Source organism: Oryzias melastigma, linkage group LG5 (assembly GCF_002922805.2).
Source record: "Oryzias melastigma strain HK-1 linkage group LG5, ASM292280v2, whole genome shotgun sequence".
Taxonomy (NCBI): Eukaryota; Metazoa; Chordata; class Actinopteri; order Beloniformes; family Adrianichthyidae; genus Oryzias; species Oryzias melastigma.
The window spans coordinates 29,165,481-29,179,442 of record NC_050516.1 but is presented as its reverse complement, the minus strand read 5'-3'; the positions used below and the strand labels follow the sequence as shown (position 1 = coordinate 29,179,442).

Sequence of the window (13,962 nt, the reverse complement as noted above, 5' to 3'; positions counted from 1 at the left end):
ACTATAAAACATCAGGTCAAGAGAGCTCTAACTTACTACATCAAAAAACAGTAGGAACATTTTTCTGAGCAATCCAGGAAATATTTAACACGAACTTTTTATTAATGCCGTAATTCAAATGTTGATTTGCCTTTTTCCACTGTTTACCCAACAGCAAGACAATAGAGAAAACATTAGGCTGATTTTATAGTTTTATTTAACCTGTTTGAGTGAATTTGATAATTTTAAAGATTGGGATGAAGCGGAAAAGAAATAAAGAAGAGAATCTAAGAAGGAAGAAATAAAATACTGCAGAGGAATTGAACTATTTAGACTTATTGTCTAAATATTTCCTTAAATAAACTTTTGCTTCAACATCTAGACAAAAACGAGCACTAAGAGGTGAAATTTCCCTAAAAAGTTATGCTTTTTTTTTCTTCAAATTCTCACATCACCTCGAGATGAAGCTGTTACCATGACAACGTGACGCACCGCGTATTAAACATTTTAAACTATAATACTGGCCAATAACAGAACTGAAGTTCTAATGATTTCTTTAATATTTATATTTTTCTTAAATGACCGTGGTGAGATAAAATGCTCCTCCAGGTGTGCATAACACGGAAGTAACCATCCGACACAAAAATTAGATTAACGCGATTAAAAAAATAGCGTACTAAATTGTCTGTAATTAGTTCATTGTGATTAATGTGATAAAGTGACAGCTCTAGTTTTATTGTATTAATGAGTATTTTATGCAGCCTTTGCACACTTGATGTCCCACTTCCTGTGTGTTTTGTACCGTGTTTGAGCCTTGGCGACTGTCGGTTTGGTTGCTGGCGAGAATCTTGAATTTTTCTGTCCAGGCTTCAAGGTCCAGTTTCACTCCAACCACTGCAAGCATATTCATTTAGGAAATCACATGAAAATAACTGATGTTCTTTTATCATCTGTCATGTTGGTTCGTCGTGGCGGTCAGCTCACCTGCAGGTTTGATAGTCTTCCCTCCTACAGCTAAGTTCAGGGCTGTGCTGACTAGAATGCCGATGGTGTCGTTTTCCGGGTTCAGCATCTCATCCTTGTCTACAAGATGAGAGGGAATGGAAAACCATACCAGGAAGCAAGTTAGAAACAAAGCATCACTGTGTGAGATATGCAATGTAAGACCATGAACATCATTCACAGGGTCGATAAGGTGCTCTGAAGATGTAGCCGCTGTTGTCGAGGCTGCGGCGGTAATAGGTGGCATTAAACGGCTCAGGGTCTTCCTCCCAGCTTTCTGCCGCTCTAAGATACGAGGAGCAGAGATACCGGAGGTGTAAAAGTCTGATGTATGAGCTTCCTGCAGAGCCTACCACACAAACCTATGAAACATCACCATGCTGAAGAAGATTTAGAGTTCCTGCTAAAGAGTTCTTACTTGTTGGGGAAGACTCTCGTTATGCCTCCATCTGTTGCAGCAAACACAGCCAAGAAGCCGTACCTAAAGGGCAAGAGGCGGGATTAACGTTTGAATGCATTAGAAATCTGATATCACACCTCTGTCGTCTCGGAAGCTCTACTCACGTGTTTAAATCTTTGTTTCTCCAAACCTTCTCAACCAACTGTCTGATGATGCCAGTGTCCAGAATCAAATTATGTAAAAGCAAATTATCACCTAAAAGACAAAAAGACCAACACAGTTAGAAAAAAACACTTATTTTGCTGTTTTAATTTGATATTTTTAACTTGATATAACCACTGGTATCACATTTGATATTTCTGAGATCCCTATCTCATTAGCATGATCTAAACTTTCCTTAAAAACCCCATTGTATATACTTTGATCCATGTTTTTGCCCTGTAGTTCATCATCCTTCCACTAGGGGCTGTAGAAGGACTTTTCTTGCTCGTTTCAAAATGGCTGCCTCCATGAAATCTAAGAAACACTTGTGGCGGGAAAACGTTTTGTTGATTTATTAAAACTTTATGGTGAAAATAACTCATTGTTACACATTTCTTTAAATTACTACTTGCTGTATTGAAAGAAAGCAAATTTTGCTGACAATTAATTAATCATAATACAGTTACACCATGTTAAAAAATGTGTGGGTCAAATTTGGGACAGTAGGTAAATAAGGTATTTTATTTTTTGAACATTCATGTTTATATTTTTGTTATTATCATCTAATATTGTTGTCACCCAATTGATCATATTTTGTATGTCTCACAAAATTTAATATGGCAATTCTTTTCATGGATTTCATGAAAGGGTTTAATAAACATCCTAATACCAAGAAATTTTGATTTTCTGTCAATTCTTTGATGCAGCGGGCTTTAACAAATGCTAGCTTCATAAAATTCCTCGTGTTTTTAGCAGACTTTTGGTATTAAGGCTGCAAAGTTTATTCTTTTGGTTTGATATTTTTTTTGTTTTTTTATTTTATTTATTTGCACTTTTACATAAAGAAAAAAAACAGGTATAGAAATACATAAAAAGTAGATGCAGGAAGAGGCAAAAACCCCATATGGGCTTATATATTATAATTATTTTCTTTTATTCGACTGAATTCTAAACTGAACGTAGGTGAAGCTTTTAGCAAAAAAATTCTACAGTCTTACATTAGAAACTAACTAACATTTTGCTTTTTGCCTACATTTAAAGTACTTGAATGAAAACACAGACTTGCCATTAAGGTTTTAAGACCATTTCAAAAGGACTGGTAACATTTTACAACTTTTTCCTGAAACTAAATGAAAAATCCTTTTTTGTTCATTTTTGACAAACGTTTTCAGGAATATCCCTTGTGATGAACCGTCTGTTTTCACGGATCGTTTTCATTTTTAGACATTGCAGTATTTGACATCAAAAGCTACAACATTGATAATTTACCTGAAATCAGATCAACTTGGAGGAAAACATTCATAATAAAATGTAGCACACGTGTGTATGTTTATTGTTCTGTGACTTGATGTGTTTCCTCCATTGATTTGGAACAGAAGTGAAAGCAGACTCACATTGCTTAGAATCGGGTGTCACCTTCTCCATGAGACTAATGAAGTTCAGCAGGAACTCTGTGTTGTTGTTGGACAGTTCAAGTTCGTTGCAGTACTCCCTGAGAAACATGCAAAGAAGAATCTGAGCGTCAATAAAAACTTTTTAAAATCAACATATATACAATCCATACGAGTGTGTGTAGAATGCTTTTGTTAGACCTTAAATTTTCAGTCAATAAATGGATGCAGAGCAAGGCGCAGGCATGTCAAAGTGGCGGATCTGATTCCAATAAGCAGCTGGAAACCCTAAAAGAGTTTCCTGTGATGTGAATTTAGTTCAGGATGTGGATGTTTCTTTTTGGAACCAATTAAAAAAGTTGCTGTGTGACATTAAAACTATTCAATTGAAACTCAAACATGCAGCACCACAAAGCGGCATGCAAACATCCTGTTTATTGATACAAAAGACCTTTTTACATGAAATACTTTTTTTTACATTTAGTTCAAGTCTATATACCTGTTTATTTTTTAAATATTTTTATAGGGCTAGGTATCAGCAATAATTTCCAGAATCAATTTGATTCACCGGAGCCTGGATCGATTTGATTTTTCGATCCACTCAATTTAATTCGACTCAATTACATTTTGAGTTTACACAGTTTACACATTTGTTAAGAAATACATTAATAATCTAAATATGTTTTAAAGATATTCATATTAATCTGATACAATTCACATATTGTATTACAGTGTTACATGGATTTTCAAACGGAGAAGCTCCAACAATTGTTCTGCCTCTCCTACAGTTTGGCCACTAGGTGGCGATTGCACTATGGCATTACACTTTATTCCAAAAGAAGAAGAAAATATGAGCAAAAAACTGTTTTTAACCATAAATGGTTACTTTAATAAATATATTTCCTTAAAATATTTTGGAACATCAATGCCTGTAAGTTTATAAAGATGTTAATTTAGTCAGTAATGTATGTTTATGTCGACTGAGCATTAGCATTAGCCGTCCTATGGGAAATCCCACTATACGTTAGCATCAAGCTAGCAGACTTTAGCATTATGCGCTAAATTGATCTCTATTTTTATGGATCAATCATTGATCTATTAAGCTTAGATCGATCCAAATTAATCGATTTTATCAACCCAGCCCTAATTTTTAACATAAAAAGAAAGAAAAGGACGAAAGCAGATGACTGACGTGATAAATGGACAGTTATGATGGTAAAACTCGTGTAAATAGTCTTAGGACAAACACAGAAGCTCATCGACAACAGCAAAGACTGACACACAGGGCTACCTGGGAGCAATGAATACATGTCCTTCAGATTCAAAAGTGTTTGGCAGCAGTGATTCAAAATCTGCAACAGAAAAGGGAGATTATCCAGGGAGAGCCGTGGGCAGAGCAGCGGGGAGGCGTGGCTAAAGAGCAGCTGTTCTTCAGAGGTGCAGAGGGGACTTTACCATAGCAACACGGAGGTACCAAGGGAACACTAGCGTTAGCCAATATGGTGCCCAAAACCAAACCTGACTCTTAAGGTACGACTATTTTTTGCAAAGCACTCACATCTTTAATTTTGTTATTTTATGAGACACTTGAGGATCGTTTCTGATTCCAATCGGAAATGTTTTAGACGTCTGAGAACTGACTTAAAGGGAGTGATTTGCCAGGAAGCAAGTTCTCAGACATGAGACCCACAATGAGTGCTTCTTAGATCAGGCAGGCATCAACATGGCAAACTATTGCAGGGGAGGTGGAAGACGGTCCTGATGGAAGTGGTCACCCCTCAGACTGACAGGGGTGGAGGAGACACACAATCGGAGGAAGTGCAGAGCATTGTGAAGGGCATGTGAAAGGGCAACACCGTTTCCTTCACTCCACACATTTTTCAAGTCCTAAAACTGGAGAACAGATCAAATATTTACGCCAAAATAGAGTGCCCAGGTAGTTTTCCGCCCACAATGCCATGCACATCCGGGGTCGGGTTTATTGAACTGGCGAGCTGTGCCCCTGGCGGTCTGAAGGGTGAGGAGGGAGTGGAAACAAGCTGATGGAGACAGGGAGTACAGAGGGACGACAGGAGTCAGGTGCTGTGCCAAGCGCCGCGGTGACACCTGGCAGCATGGGAGGACCTGGGTGAGCAGGACACGGCTCTTCCCCGTGGGGGTTAATCTGCACGCCGACGCCGCCTCCAGCTACAGACGAGATAATAGGCCGGCTAACAAACCACAGCTGCTAGACCTGTTTGTCGCCTCTACGCGGCTGCTACTTCAAACGATGACAAGAAATCCATTTTTACTTAAATGGAAATAAGCAGCATGTACATGCTAATGTGAAGGTGTGACTTAGGCTGCACAAATGCAGGATTAACGTCAGAAAAAGACTAATTTCCTAACAACAAATTATAAATCCTTTTCCTCATTACGGTTCAGGGAGCTGCTATGAAAAGGGATTTGGGTTTCAGGAAATAATGCCAAATATTGAGCTCTAGTGTATGAGCTAAAATGAGACAAAATAATGACAAAGATAAAGAAAGGTAAAGAGCAGAGAGGAAAAAGAGAAGCTCATTTTGAAGCTTTTTAAAGCAGAAGAAGGACATAGAGAATGACAGCTTTAACAGGAGACATCTGTTAACATTTGCTACGTTTGCGCATTCGTTTCTGGTGCAGCAGGTATTTGGGAGGAAAGGGTGTGGTCTGGAGCCTTTGTGAGAGAGGTGAGACCTTAGCTGCAGCAAGAGGGTGAGGAGAAAGAAGAGCACAACGGATTAAATGAGGAAGAGAAGAGGAAATTAGAAGAGAAGAAAGATCCTGAAGGCAAAAAACGGGCAAGAACAGAGGCAAGCAGGCTGGGACTGGTGAGGGGAAATAAGGGGGGAAGCAGGAGGAAAATTGGGATGAGAGGAAGGAAGGAGGAGGAGGAAGCGGTAGGTGGGAGGGTAGGAAGTAGAAAGGGAACGTGGACCAATATGGATTATACTTGCCCTTGATGTATGAGACTGTGTGGATCCATCAGAGAAGGAGGGAGCAAGAAAAGAAACAGGGGATCGGGTGGGAGGGGGAGTAACAGACAATATTTTATTCAATTACTGTTTGAATAAAAATATTGTGTTCTTGAAAGAAGTAAACTAATTAAAGTCAAACGAGACGAGAGAGAAAAAGAAATGAGGAGCAAACATCCCTTAAGGAATACACACAAAAAAAGAAAAATCTGGAAAATGCAGGAAAAGAAAACATTAACTGTTAGGAAAAAAAAGGATGAAATAAATTAGGGCTGGGTATGGATAATAGTTTCCAGAAATATTCGATTCATCGGAGCCTGGATCGATTCCATTCCGATTTTTTTTCCATTCTTCTATTTAATTTGATTTTGATTTTACACGGTTTACACACATTGACACATTTGTTTAGAATGTATGTATGTTTTTTCCTTTATTTATCTGAAACAGTTCATATACTGCAAAATTTATTAGTGAAATAATGAGATTGTTAAATATCATACATGGTTTCTCTAAAGGAGAACAAAAATGTTCAGATCATTAACATTGTAAACATCGTTCTGCTTCTCCTGGAGGACGTTTCAGTTTGGCCACTAGGGGGAACTCGCGCTATAGCATTATACTTTATTCCACAAGAAGAAGAAAGTCTAAGCAAAAAAATGTCTTTTAGATCAGTGGTCCCCAACCCCTGGGCCGGCACCGATCCGTGGGTCACTTGATACCGGGCCACAGACAGAAAAATGAATAAATGCGCTAACTTTCACTTATATTCTGATCTTGAAGGAAGTTTAATTTTAAAGACTTCCAGATTCTGTTCACAACATCCATTTGGGTCACGTGACCTAAGGCAGCTACTTTTATGTAAAAAAAATTATGATCAATATTTTTGCTCTGGGAGATAATCTGAGTCTGGATTGAGTGTTAGAAAGACATTGAATGGGGGGTAAAATCATATAATGTTTCTTTTATAGAATGTTTTTAAGTCAGATATGATACAACGTTTTTTAATTGAATCTTCATCATCTGCATAGAAAATATCTACTGATATTTTTCGATTATTTTAAACAAAATTTCTTGTAGTGGCATTTAGAAAATAGATTTTCATACACTGGAAACTTAAAAATGCCAACTTTGGACCGGTCCACAAAAAATTTTGTCTACTTTGAACCGGATCCATGGCCTGACAAAGGTTGGGGACCACTGTTTTACATCACAAAAAGTTACTTTAAAAAACATTTCCTCAAAAGAATTGATAAAATTCATGCTTGTAAGTATATAAAGATGTTCATTTAGTCAGCAATGAATGTTCAGGTTGACCGAGCGTTAGCATTAGCCGTCCTATGGGGAATTCCATTAAACGTTAGCATCAAGCTACTGGACTTTAGCTTCATGTGTTAAATTGATTTCTATTTTTATGAATCAATTATTGATCTATTAAGCTTAAATCAATTAATCGATTTGATCAACCCAGCCCTAAAATAAATTAAAACGGTTAAGAAAACATTTGAATAAACAGGAGTTGCAGGGTCGAGGAAGAATGGGAGACGAGCCCCCATTCAGACCCACTAAAACTTCCACATTTGAGGAGCCAGAGTTCCAGGTCATGTGGGAGTTTCTCCATGAATGATTCCAAAGCTAAGAACTAAACAGAAAAGAGAAAAAAAACAAACAAGGAAAAAAAAGAAAAAACTCATCGTAACGAGTGAAAAGCATGCATGTTTTCACAGATCCAGAACATCCGGGACACAAACGCTTCAGAATCATTTCTTGGTGGAGAAGAGGCGAGAGCATTTGGCAAAAAGAAAAATAATAGCACAAGAGTCACCATTATTTTCACCTGAGTAGTACAGTAAAACCAGAGCTTTCACCTTTCTGTCAGTTCAGTTTTTTTTTCTTCAGCCAGTGTGAAGAAAAAACATCACCATTTTACAGCACAGCATGGAGACAGGAGGGGATGGGGGGGCAGGAGGAGGAGGAGGAGGAGTCGGGGAACCCGGGCTCTGTGTGATCCTGTCTATCAGAGAGCACAGGGGGGAGGGGGGGAGACGACAGTAAAGGAGGGGCGGGGCAAGGCGGGCCGCTCCGCTCGGACTCTCCCTATGATGATGTCGGAAAAACCGCCACGAAGGACTGGATCGGAGTGTCAGTTATGTTAGAGAGAGACAGGAGAGAAGAGAGGAAGAAAGGAGGAAGAGGAGGAGGAGACAGAGAGGGAAAGGAGCTGGGACGTCCTGAGAGTACTTACATTGCACCTGGAGGATCTGGTCACTTATGTTGGCTTTGATGTGGTTCTCACTATATGTGGGCAGCACCAACCCTAGACTGAGGTATCGGGAAAAGACAATCTGAGAGACACTAAACAAATTTAAAGAGGAGATACTGTCCATTAACATACATTATAAAAGAGTCTCAGGGGGAATATTTGGAAGTCGGATGTTTCCAAGAACAGTGTGGAGACCCACTCCCATGAAAATTGTGTTTTTGTGGCATTTTTTTCAAGATGGTGGACACACATGTAAAGAAAATTAGCACCTGAGATGTAACAGTTAAACACAAAATATTTACCATACTCTAACTTTTCTACCATTAACACGATCAATTCCAGTACATTGTGAAGGAGAAAAGCAGCGAGTTACAGTAAATCAAAGAATTTAAACATTGGAGCTCTGGTTTTAAAGGGTTAAAAATTTGTATTTCTGACTATTTTTTAAATAAAAATTGTTGATGAAAACATGCCATTTGAAAAAGTAAGAGTATTAGGGCAACAAAAAAAAGTAATATTACGAGTTTTTTTCTTGTGCTTCTGGGAAATAAAAGGCAGAATAAAGTGTCGGTCCTCATGAACATGTATCTCTGAGCTCTTTAATTTACATATGAAACTCCGCACTAACCGACACCGAACCTGGAAATAATCTGATTCTGAATCAACAAAAGGTTCCGAATTTCTTTGTTTTTAACACTGATCTGGAAATAAATCTATACAAGATACTCCATGTCTTTCATCTTCAAGCACGGCTCTGATAAACAGACAACTTTGGTTCTTTTCTCATTAATTTACGACTTTTAATCTCATAAATTTACGACTTTAAATTTCATAGATTTACAAGTTTTTTCTTGTAAATTTACGACTTTAAATCTCATAGATTTACGACTTTAAATCTCGTAGATTTACGAGTTTTTTCTTGTAAATTTACGACTTTAAATCTCATAGATTTACGACTTTAAATCTCGCTGATTTACAAAATTTTTCTCATAAATTTACGACTTTAAATCTCATAGATTTATGACTTTAAATCTCGCTGATTTACAAAATTTTTCTCATAAATTTACGACTTTAAATCTCGTAGATTTATGAGTTTTTTCTTGTAAATTTAAGACTTTAAATCTCATAGATTTATGAGTTTTTTTTGTAAATTTAAGACTTTAAATCTCATAGATTTACGAGATTTTTCTTCTAAATTTACGACTTTAAATCTCATAGATTTACGAGATTTTTCTCGCATAAAGACAGACGTGAAAGTAAACAAATGGTGTGAAAACTATTCCTTCAAATTCTTAGGAAAATTTTCTGTTAACTGGACAAAACATGACATTTTTATATTTGATCAAAATACACAACATATGAGGGTACTGAAAACAAAATATCAAATTGTTCACATTTTTTTATCATTGGGTAGACGTCTAAAACTGTCATATTTTACAAGAAATTGGTGCAACCAGCCTGAAAATGAAATAAATGTGCATGATGCATTTAGCTTATAAAAATGTTTCTTTCAAAATTATGTTTATATACTGTATATATAAATACGGGGCTTTGAAAATGTATGTCAGGATACCTTCAAACTTAAAGATAAATAAAAATGGTGTCCTGGTGCTTCAGCTTAAGATTTTTGCAGCTCAACACCAAGGAAAAAGAAAGTGTAAAGCTTAATGTCTCATTTTTTTTTTAATTTTGAACACACTTTACTAAAGGTTCTGAATTTTGTGCAAAAATACTAAAAATAAGTAGCTTTTCTTTGTTTTTGAAGCAGATAAACTTTCAAATTGTGTGTTTTTTTTTTTTTATCAATTATGACTTTTTTTAATTTTTTTTTTCAGTTTCTTCTCTTTGAGGACTTATTGCTGGTTTATGAATGAAATCTGAACTGCAGACCAGAACTGAGATGATCCTCACTCACACCCTCAGGTTGTGTCTTCGTCTTTACCTGTAATCTGTCCCCTCCACAGCCGTCCATGTGTAAGTCCTCACCACCTCATCAATGTATCTCTGTTGGTGACCACAAACAGACCAGTAACCAACACCGCTACATACTTGGAGGAAAACAAATCAAAACGGTGACACGTGGATCGTTTACCTCGTCAACTGACTTCACAAGCGTCCGGATTTTTCTTTGGCCCGATTTGCCGTCGATCATCAGTCTCCGGATCTGGAAGTGAAAGTGGAAGGCTGTGGGGTGAGAGGGTGCATCGATCCCCAAAAATGAAAAGAGGAGAACTCCCAGCAGCTGTACCTCCTCCTTGTTGCCGTCCTCCAGTTCTGCATCGAGGAAGTCCAGAGTGACGGGCTCCCTGAAGTTAATGATCTGAACACAAAGGATAAATTAGATTCATAACAAGTTTGAATTTAGTAAAAAAATAATCCTCCTACCTTTGGTTGAAGGTTGGGATGCAGCAGCACGTAACCGTTTGGGTCGATGGCAAAGGTGTAGCCGTTGGCTCCAAGCTTTAGAATAAAGAATGAAGAGATAATTCAACAATTCTCCAGAAGAGGACAAACGAGAGAAGAGAATCACTCACTCGGTATGTTGGCGTCTTCTTTTTGATTTCATTGATTGCAACGTCCACTCCCATAACCCCAAGGATGAGCTGATTCTGTGTGAAGACGAAGGAAAACAAAAGTCTAAGCATCTCATGAATAACAGCCCTGAGAGGCTGGGAGCTGAGCTGGGGGCAGGCGCAGAACACCTGTGCACCATCTCTAACCTGTCACTCTGACCAAATCAAAAGCCAGTTCTCAGTCTGTGTGGACTCAAAGGCTCAGAGACGCTGAAAGCTAAAGCCGATTGAACAGATAACTCGTTGTGATGTCTGTTGTCACCTCAAGGGGGAAGTGTTGCCTCAGGGAGCCTCACAGGAGGCTGATGATGGAATACAGGGAAACAATTTTGCCTATAATTTTTAATCTATATTTGAGCTGAATTATATAATCCTATTCTCTACTAATGACTTTAACATCATGATTCTATAATAATAAATATTTGGCACAGCCCGTTTTCTGTTTTACCTGGGAGCTCACAGTATCTGCTGTGAGGTTGAAGACTGGCATAGTCCCCGTGATGACGAGACCCAAACCCTAAATTAAAAAAAAATAAAAAAAATGTAATGATATATTTTAGTCAGAAAAATTGGATCTGACCTTTAAAAATATTAACAATTATACTAATTTAGTGTAAATTTTATGAAAAATACAAATACTACCTTAAATTCTGACTCACCAGTGCATCCTGGTAGACATTGGTCCACTGCACCTGCTTGGCTCTCGGCCCGGCGAGCACCATCGGGCGTCCCAGAACATCCAGGTACTCCTGCAGGAGCGTTAAATCACACATAAGCACACAACCCAACAGAAATTTATAGTGCCTGTCATGTATTGGCGTTTAAGGAGGATCACTTAAAGAGCCTTCTAACATTCATCTGTCATAAAACTACAAGACCCTGTCCAGCCTCGTTTCTGCCAGCGCATAAAGCAGCGGGCCGGCTGTAGCTGCAGCGGCGGCGGCGGCGGCGGCATCACGACACTGCCGAGCCATAAAGCCTCCGGTCCCAAGCCACTCAAGGCTGTTTTCCATCATTACAAAAGAGCTATTAAAAACACATTAGAGGTGTCAGCGGCACATTGTGCAAACAGCCTCTCTCACAGGCTGCACTGTCAATGAGAACGTCCCACAGCGATTATGAAGGAAGGTGAGGGGTTAAGTCCACTTTCAATATTTAGTGCTCATGTGATTTTATTGTATTTTTTCACCAGCAGAGATACTGTATTAGAAAACAAGTGGCTGGTGGATGCAATTAAATAGATTGAGAATAATTGCTCAAATAAAAATATGAGCAATTTTATAATAAAACATGTAGGAAAAAGAGGTGATTATTGGTCGATCTGGTTTATTTTGAGCGTAGATTGTGAACAATACAGGACCAAAAAAAAAAAAAAACCCACAGATTTTTCAAACTCATTAAAGAAATTATGAAATTCATTGATTAGCGAATAAAAAACATTTCATCACATTTGATTCATAAAATATAATAATTATGGACTAAAGTATAGCAGAGTTTGATGTATTGCTTGAAAAGGAGAGGGAAGAAGTGAATTTATATAACCCCACCCCTACTTAGTTACTTCATTTTTCAGTTTTGCATAGTTTTTTAAAATCCGGATCTGATCAGATCAAGGCATTTTAAGACGCAAAGACGTGTTTAAAGACCCACTCCATTAAAAATTGTGTTTTTAATATGTTTTTGTGGTATTTTTCTGATGATGGAGGACATATATGAAACAAAATATTAAATAAAATAGCACTTTTGAGTATTTTTTTATTCTAAATGTTGTAAAACAGGAGAAGAAAAAAAAATCTTTTAGGAAAAAGAGGATATTTGTGACATTGAAAATAGGGTGGGCGGGTCACAAGCTGTAAGGCTAGTGGAAGAGGAGCGGAGTTGATCCATGCAAACAGCCCCGCCCAAAACTCAGAAGAGAATTTCTAAAGAACTCCTGCCACTCTGCAGAAACTATGTCCCATAAAACGACACAAATATTTTGATTTTGGCTTAAAACTGCAAAATTATATTAAAGAAAAACACTGGCAACGCTCTTAAAATAGATCAAAAGATGATCAGAAGGATTTTAGGCTTAAAAACTAAACTATAAAACATATTTAGCGAAAAGGGTCATGGGGTTTAACATTTTCTAATAACAGCATTTCCATTCAGAAACGAAATGCGAGCTTGTCTCAGATGTATCACCTAGCCTTCATATATAAAGGGTATGACCTGCATAAAAACACTGTTCCCCCCCTCCCCGTTTTATGCACCGGACCGTTCCATTTCTATCGTCTGAACCGTGCTGACAGGCGCAACCGATTCTATTATTAGCTCAATAAAAGTCCAGTTTAACGCGCCACGGGGAGATATTCCATCAGAACAGTGACAGCCAGACCTTTTCACCAAGTACGGGGGAAATTTTCCGCATGGCTAAAACAATTTAGGAGGCATAACAAGTCAGCAAACACCAGCATGGGATACATAAGAAAAATGCTATATAGACTACAAGAGTATGAGTTTCCCCTTCATTAAACGCCGTTGCCTGTCTGAACATCACATGATCCGTGAGAGTGGACCATCAATTCTGGTCCCTTTTATTGTGAAAACATTCCAAAAATTCATACATTTTATCAGTAAATCTATAAAAACAACAAACTCAGAGCCCACAAAGTATTTTTACTAGAATTTTCTACACAAACAGGGCTCAGTGCAGTGGACAGTGCTTCTAACATTTTCGCCATCTGTAGTCCATCTGCTTCTTCAGTGGTGCCATCTTATCCAAGCGAGACGGCGTGATGAGTGTTTGATACTGAAGGGCAGAATGTGTTTAAATAACACGCGCGTCTTCTGAGCCCACGTTCAGAAAAACCTATTAAAGTAAGTGGCAGTTTTCAGAATATAAATATGCCAGAGTTAATGGAACAGCTGACAGTCTATTCTGGGGCCTGATCACTCAACAGGGCCAGGGGCTGGGAGGGGGGGTAGCAGGGAAGGGGAGAAAAAAAAAGGGCGAACTGCAGCTCCCCCCCACCAAAACAATTTCTACGGCTGGAATGAGGTTATCCCAGGGGCCTCTGATAGCTCGCTGTGCCTCAAGTGAATGTGGCGGCGGTGGGGAGCAAGGGGCCCCGAGTGAGCCGGTCCAACTGTGCAGTCCACTCTCTTTTTTTATGAAATATCC

The 13,962-nt window shown here is 38.3% G+C and overlaps 2 protein-coding genes across 2 annotated transcripts in view; one reads left to right on the top strand and one right to left on the bottom strand.

The window, feature by feature from the left end:
• The window catches only part of cacna2d2a (calcium channel, voltage-dependent, alpha 2/delta subunit 2a), a gene marked incomplete in the record, with an annotated part of 243,323 nt that overhangs the window by 5,809 nt on the left and 223,552 nt on the right, over positions 1–13,962 (bottom strand). The window contains 16 exon segments of the mRNA XM_024269892.2: positions 782–873; positions 964–1,062; positions 1,163–1,266; positions 1,400–1,462; positions 1,546–1,636; positions 2,977–3,074; positions 4,265–4,325; positions 5,949–5,963; positions 8,209–8,285; positions 10,169–10,230; positions 10,319–10,390; positions 10,475–10,546; positions 10,612–10,686; positions 10,761–10,835; positions 11,248–11,316; positions 11,459–11,548. Coding sequence (XP_024125660.2) covers positions 782–873; positions 964–1,062; positions 1,163–1,266; positions 1,400–1,462; positions 1,546–1,636; positions 2,977–3,074; positions 4,265–4,325; positions 5,949–5,963; positions 8,209–8,285; positions 10,169–10,230; positions 10,319–10,390; positions 10,475–10,546; positions 10,612–10,686; positions 10,761–10,835; positions 11,248–11,316; positions 11,459–11,548 — 1,215 coding nt within the window.
• Positions 1–13,962, top strand: part of abhd14b (abhydrolase domain containing 14B) — a 49,302-nt gene that overhangs the window by 15,906 nt on the left and 19,434 nt on the right. The gene's annotated exons all lie outside the window — the stretch shown is intronic.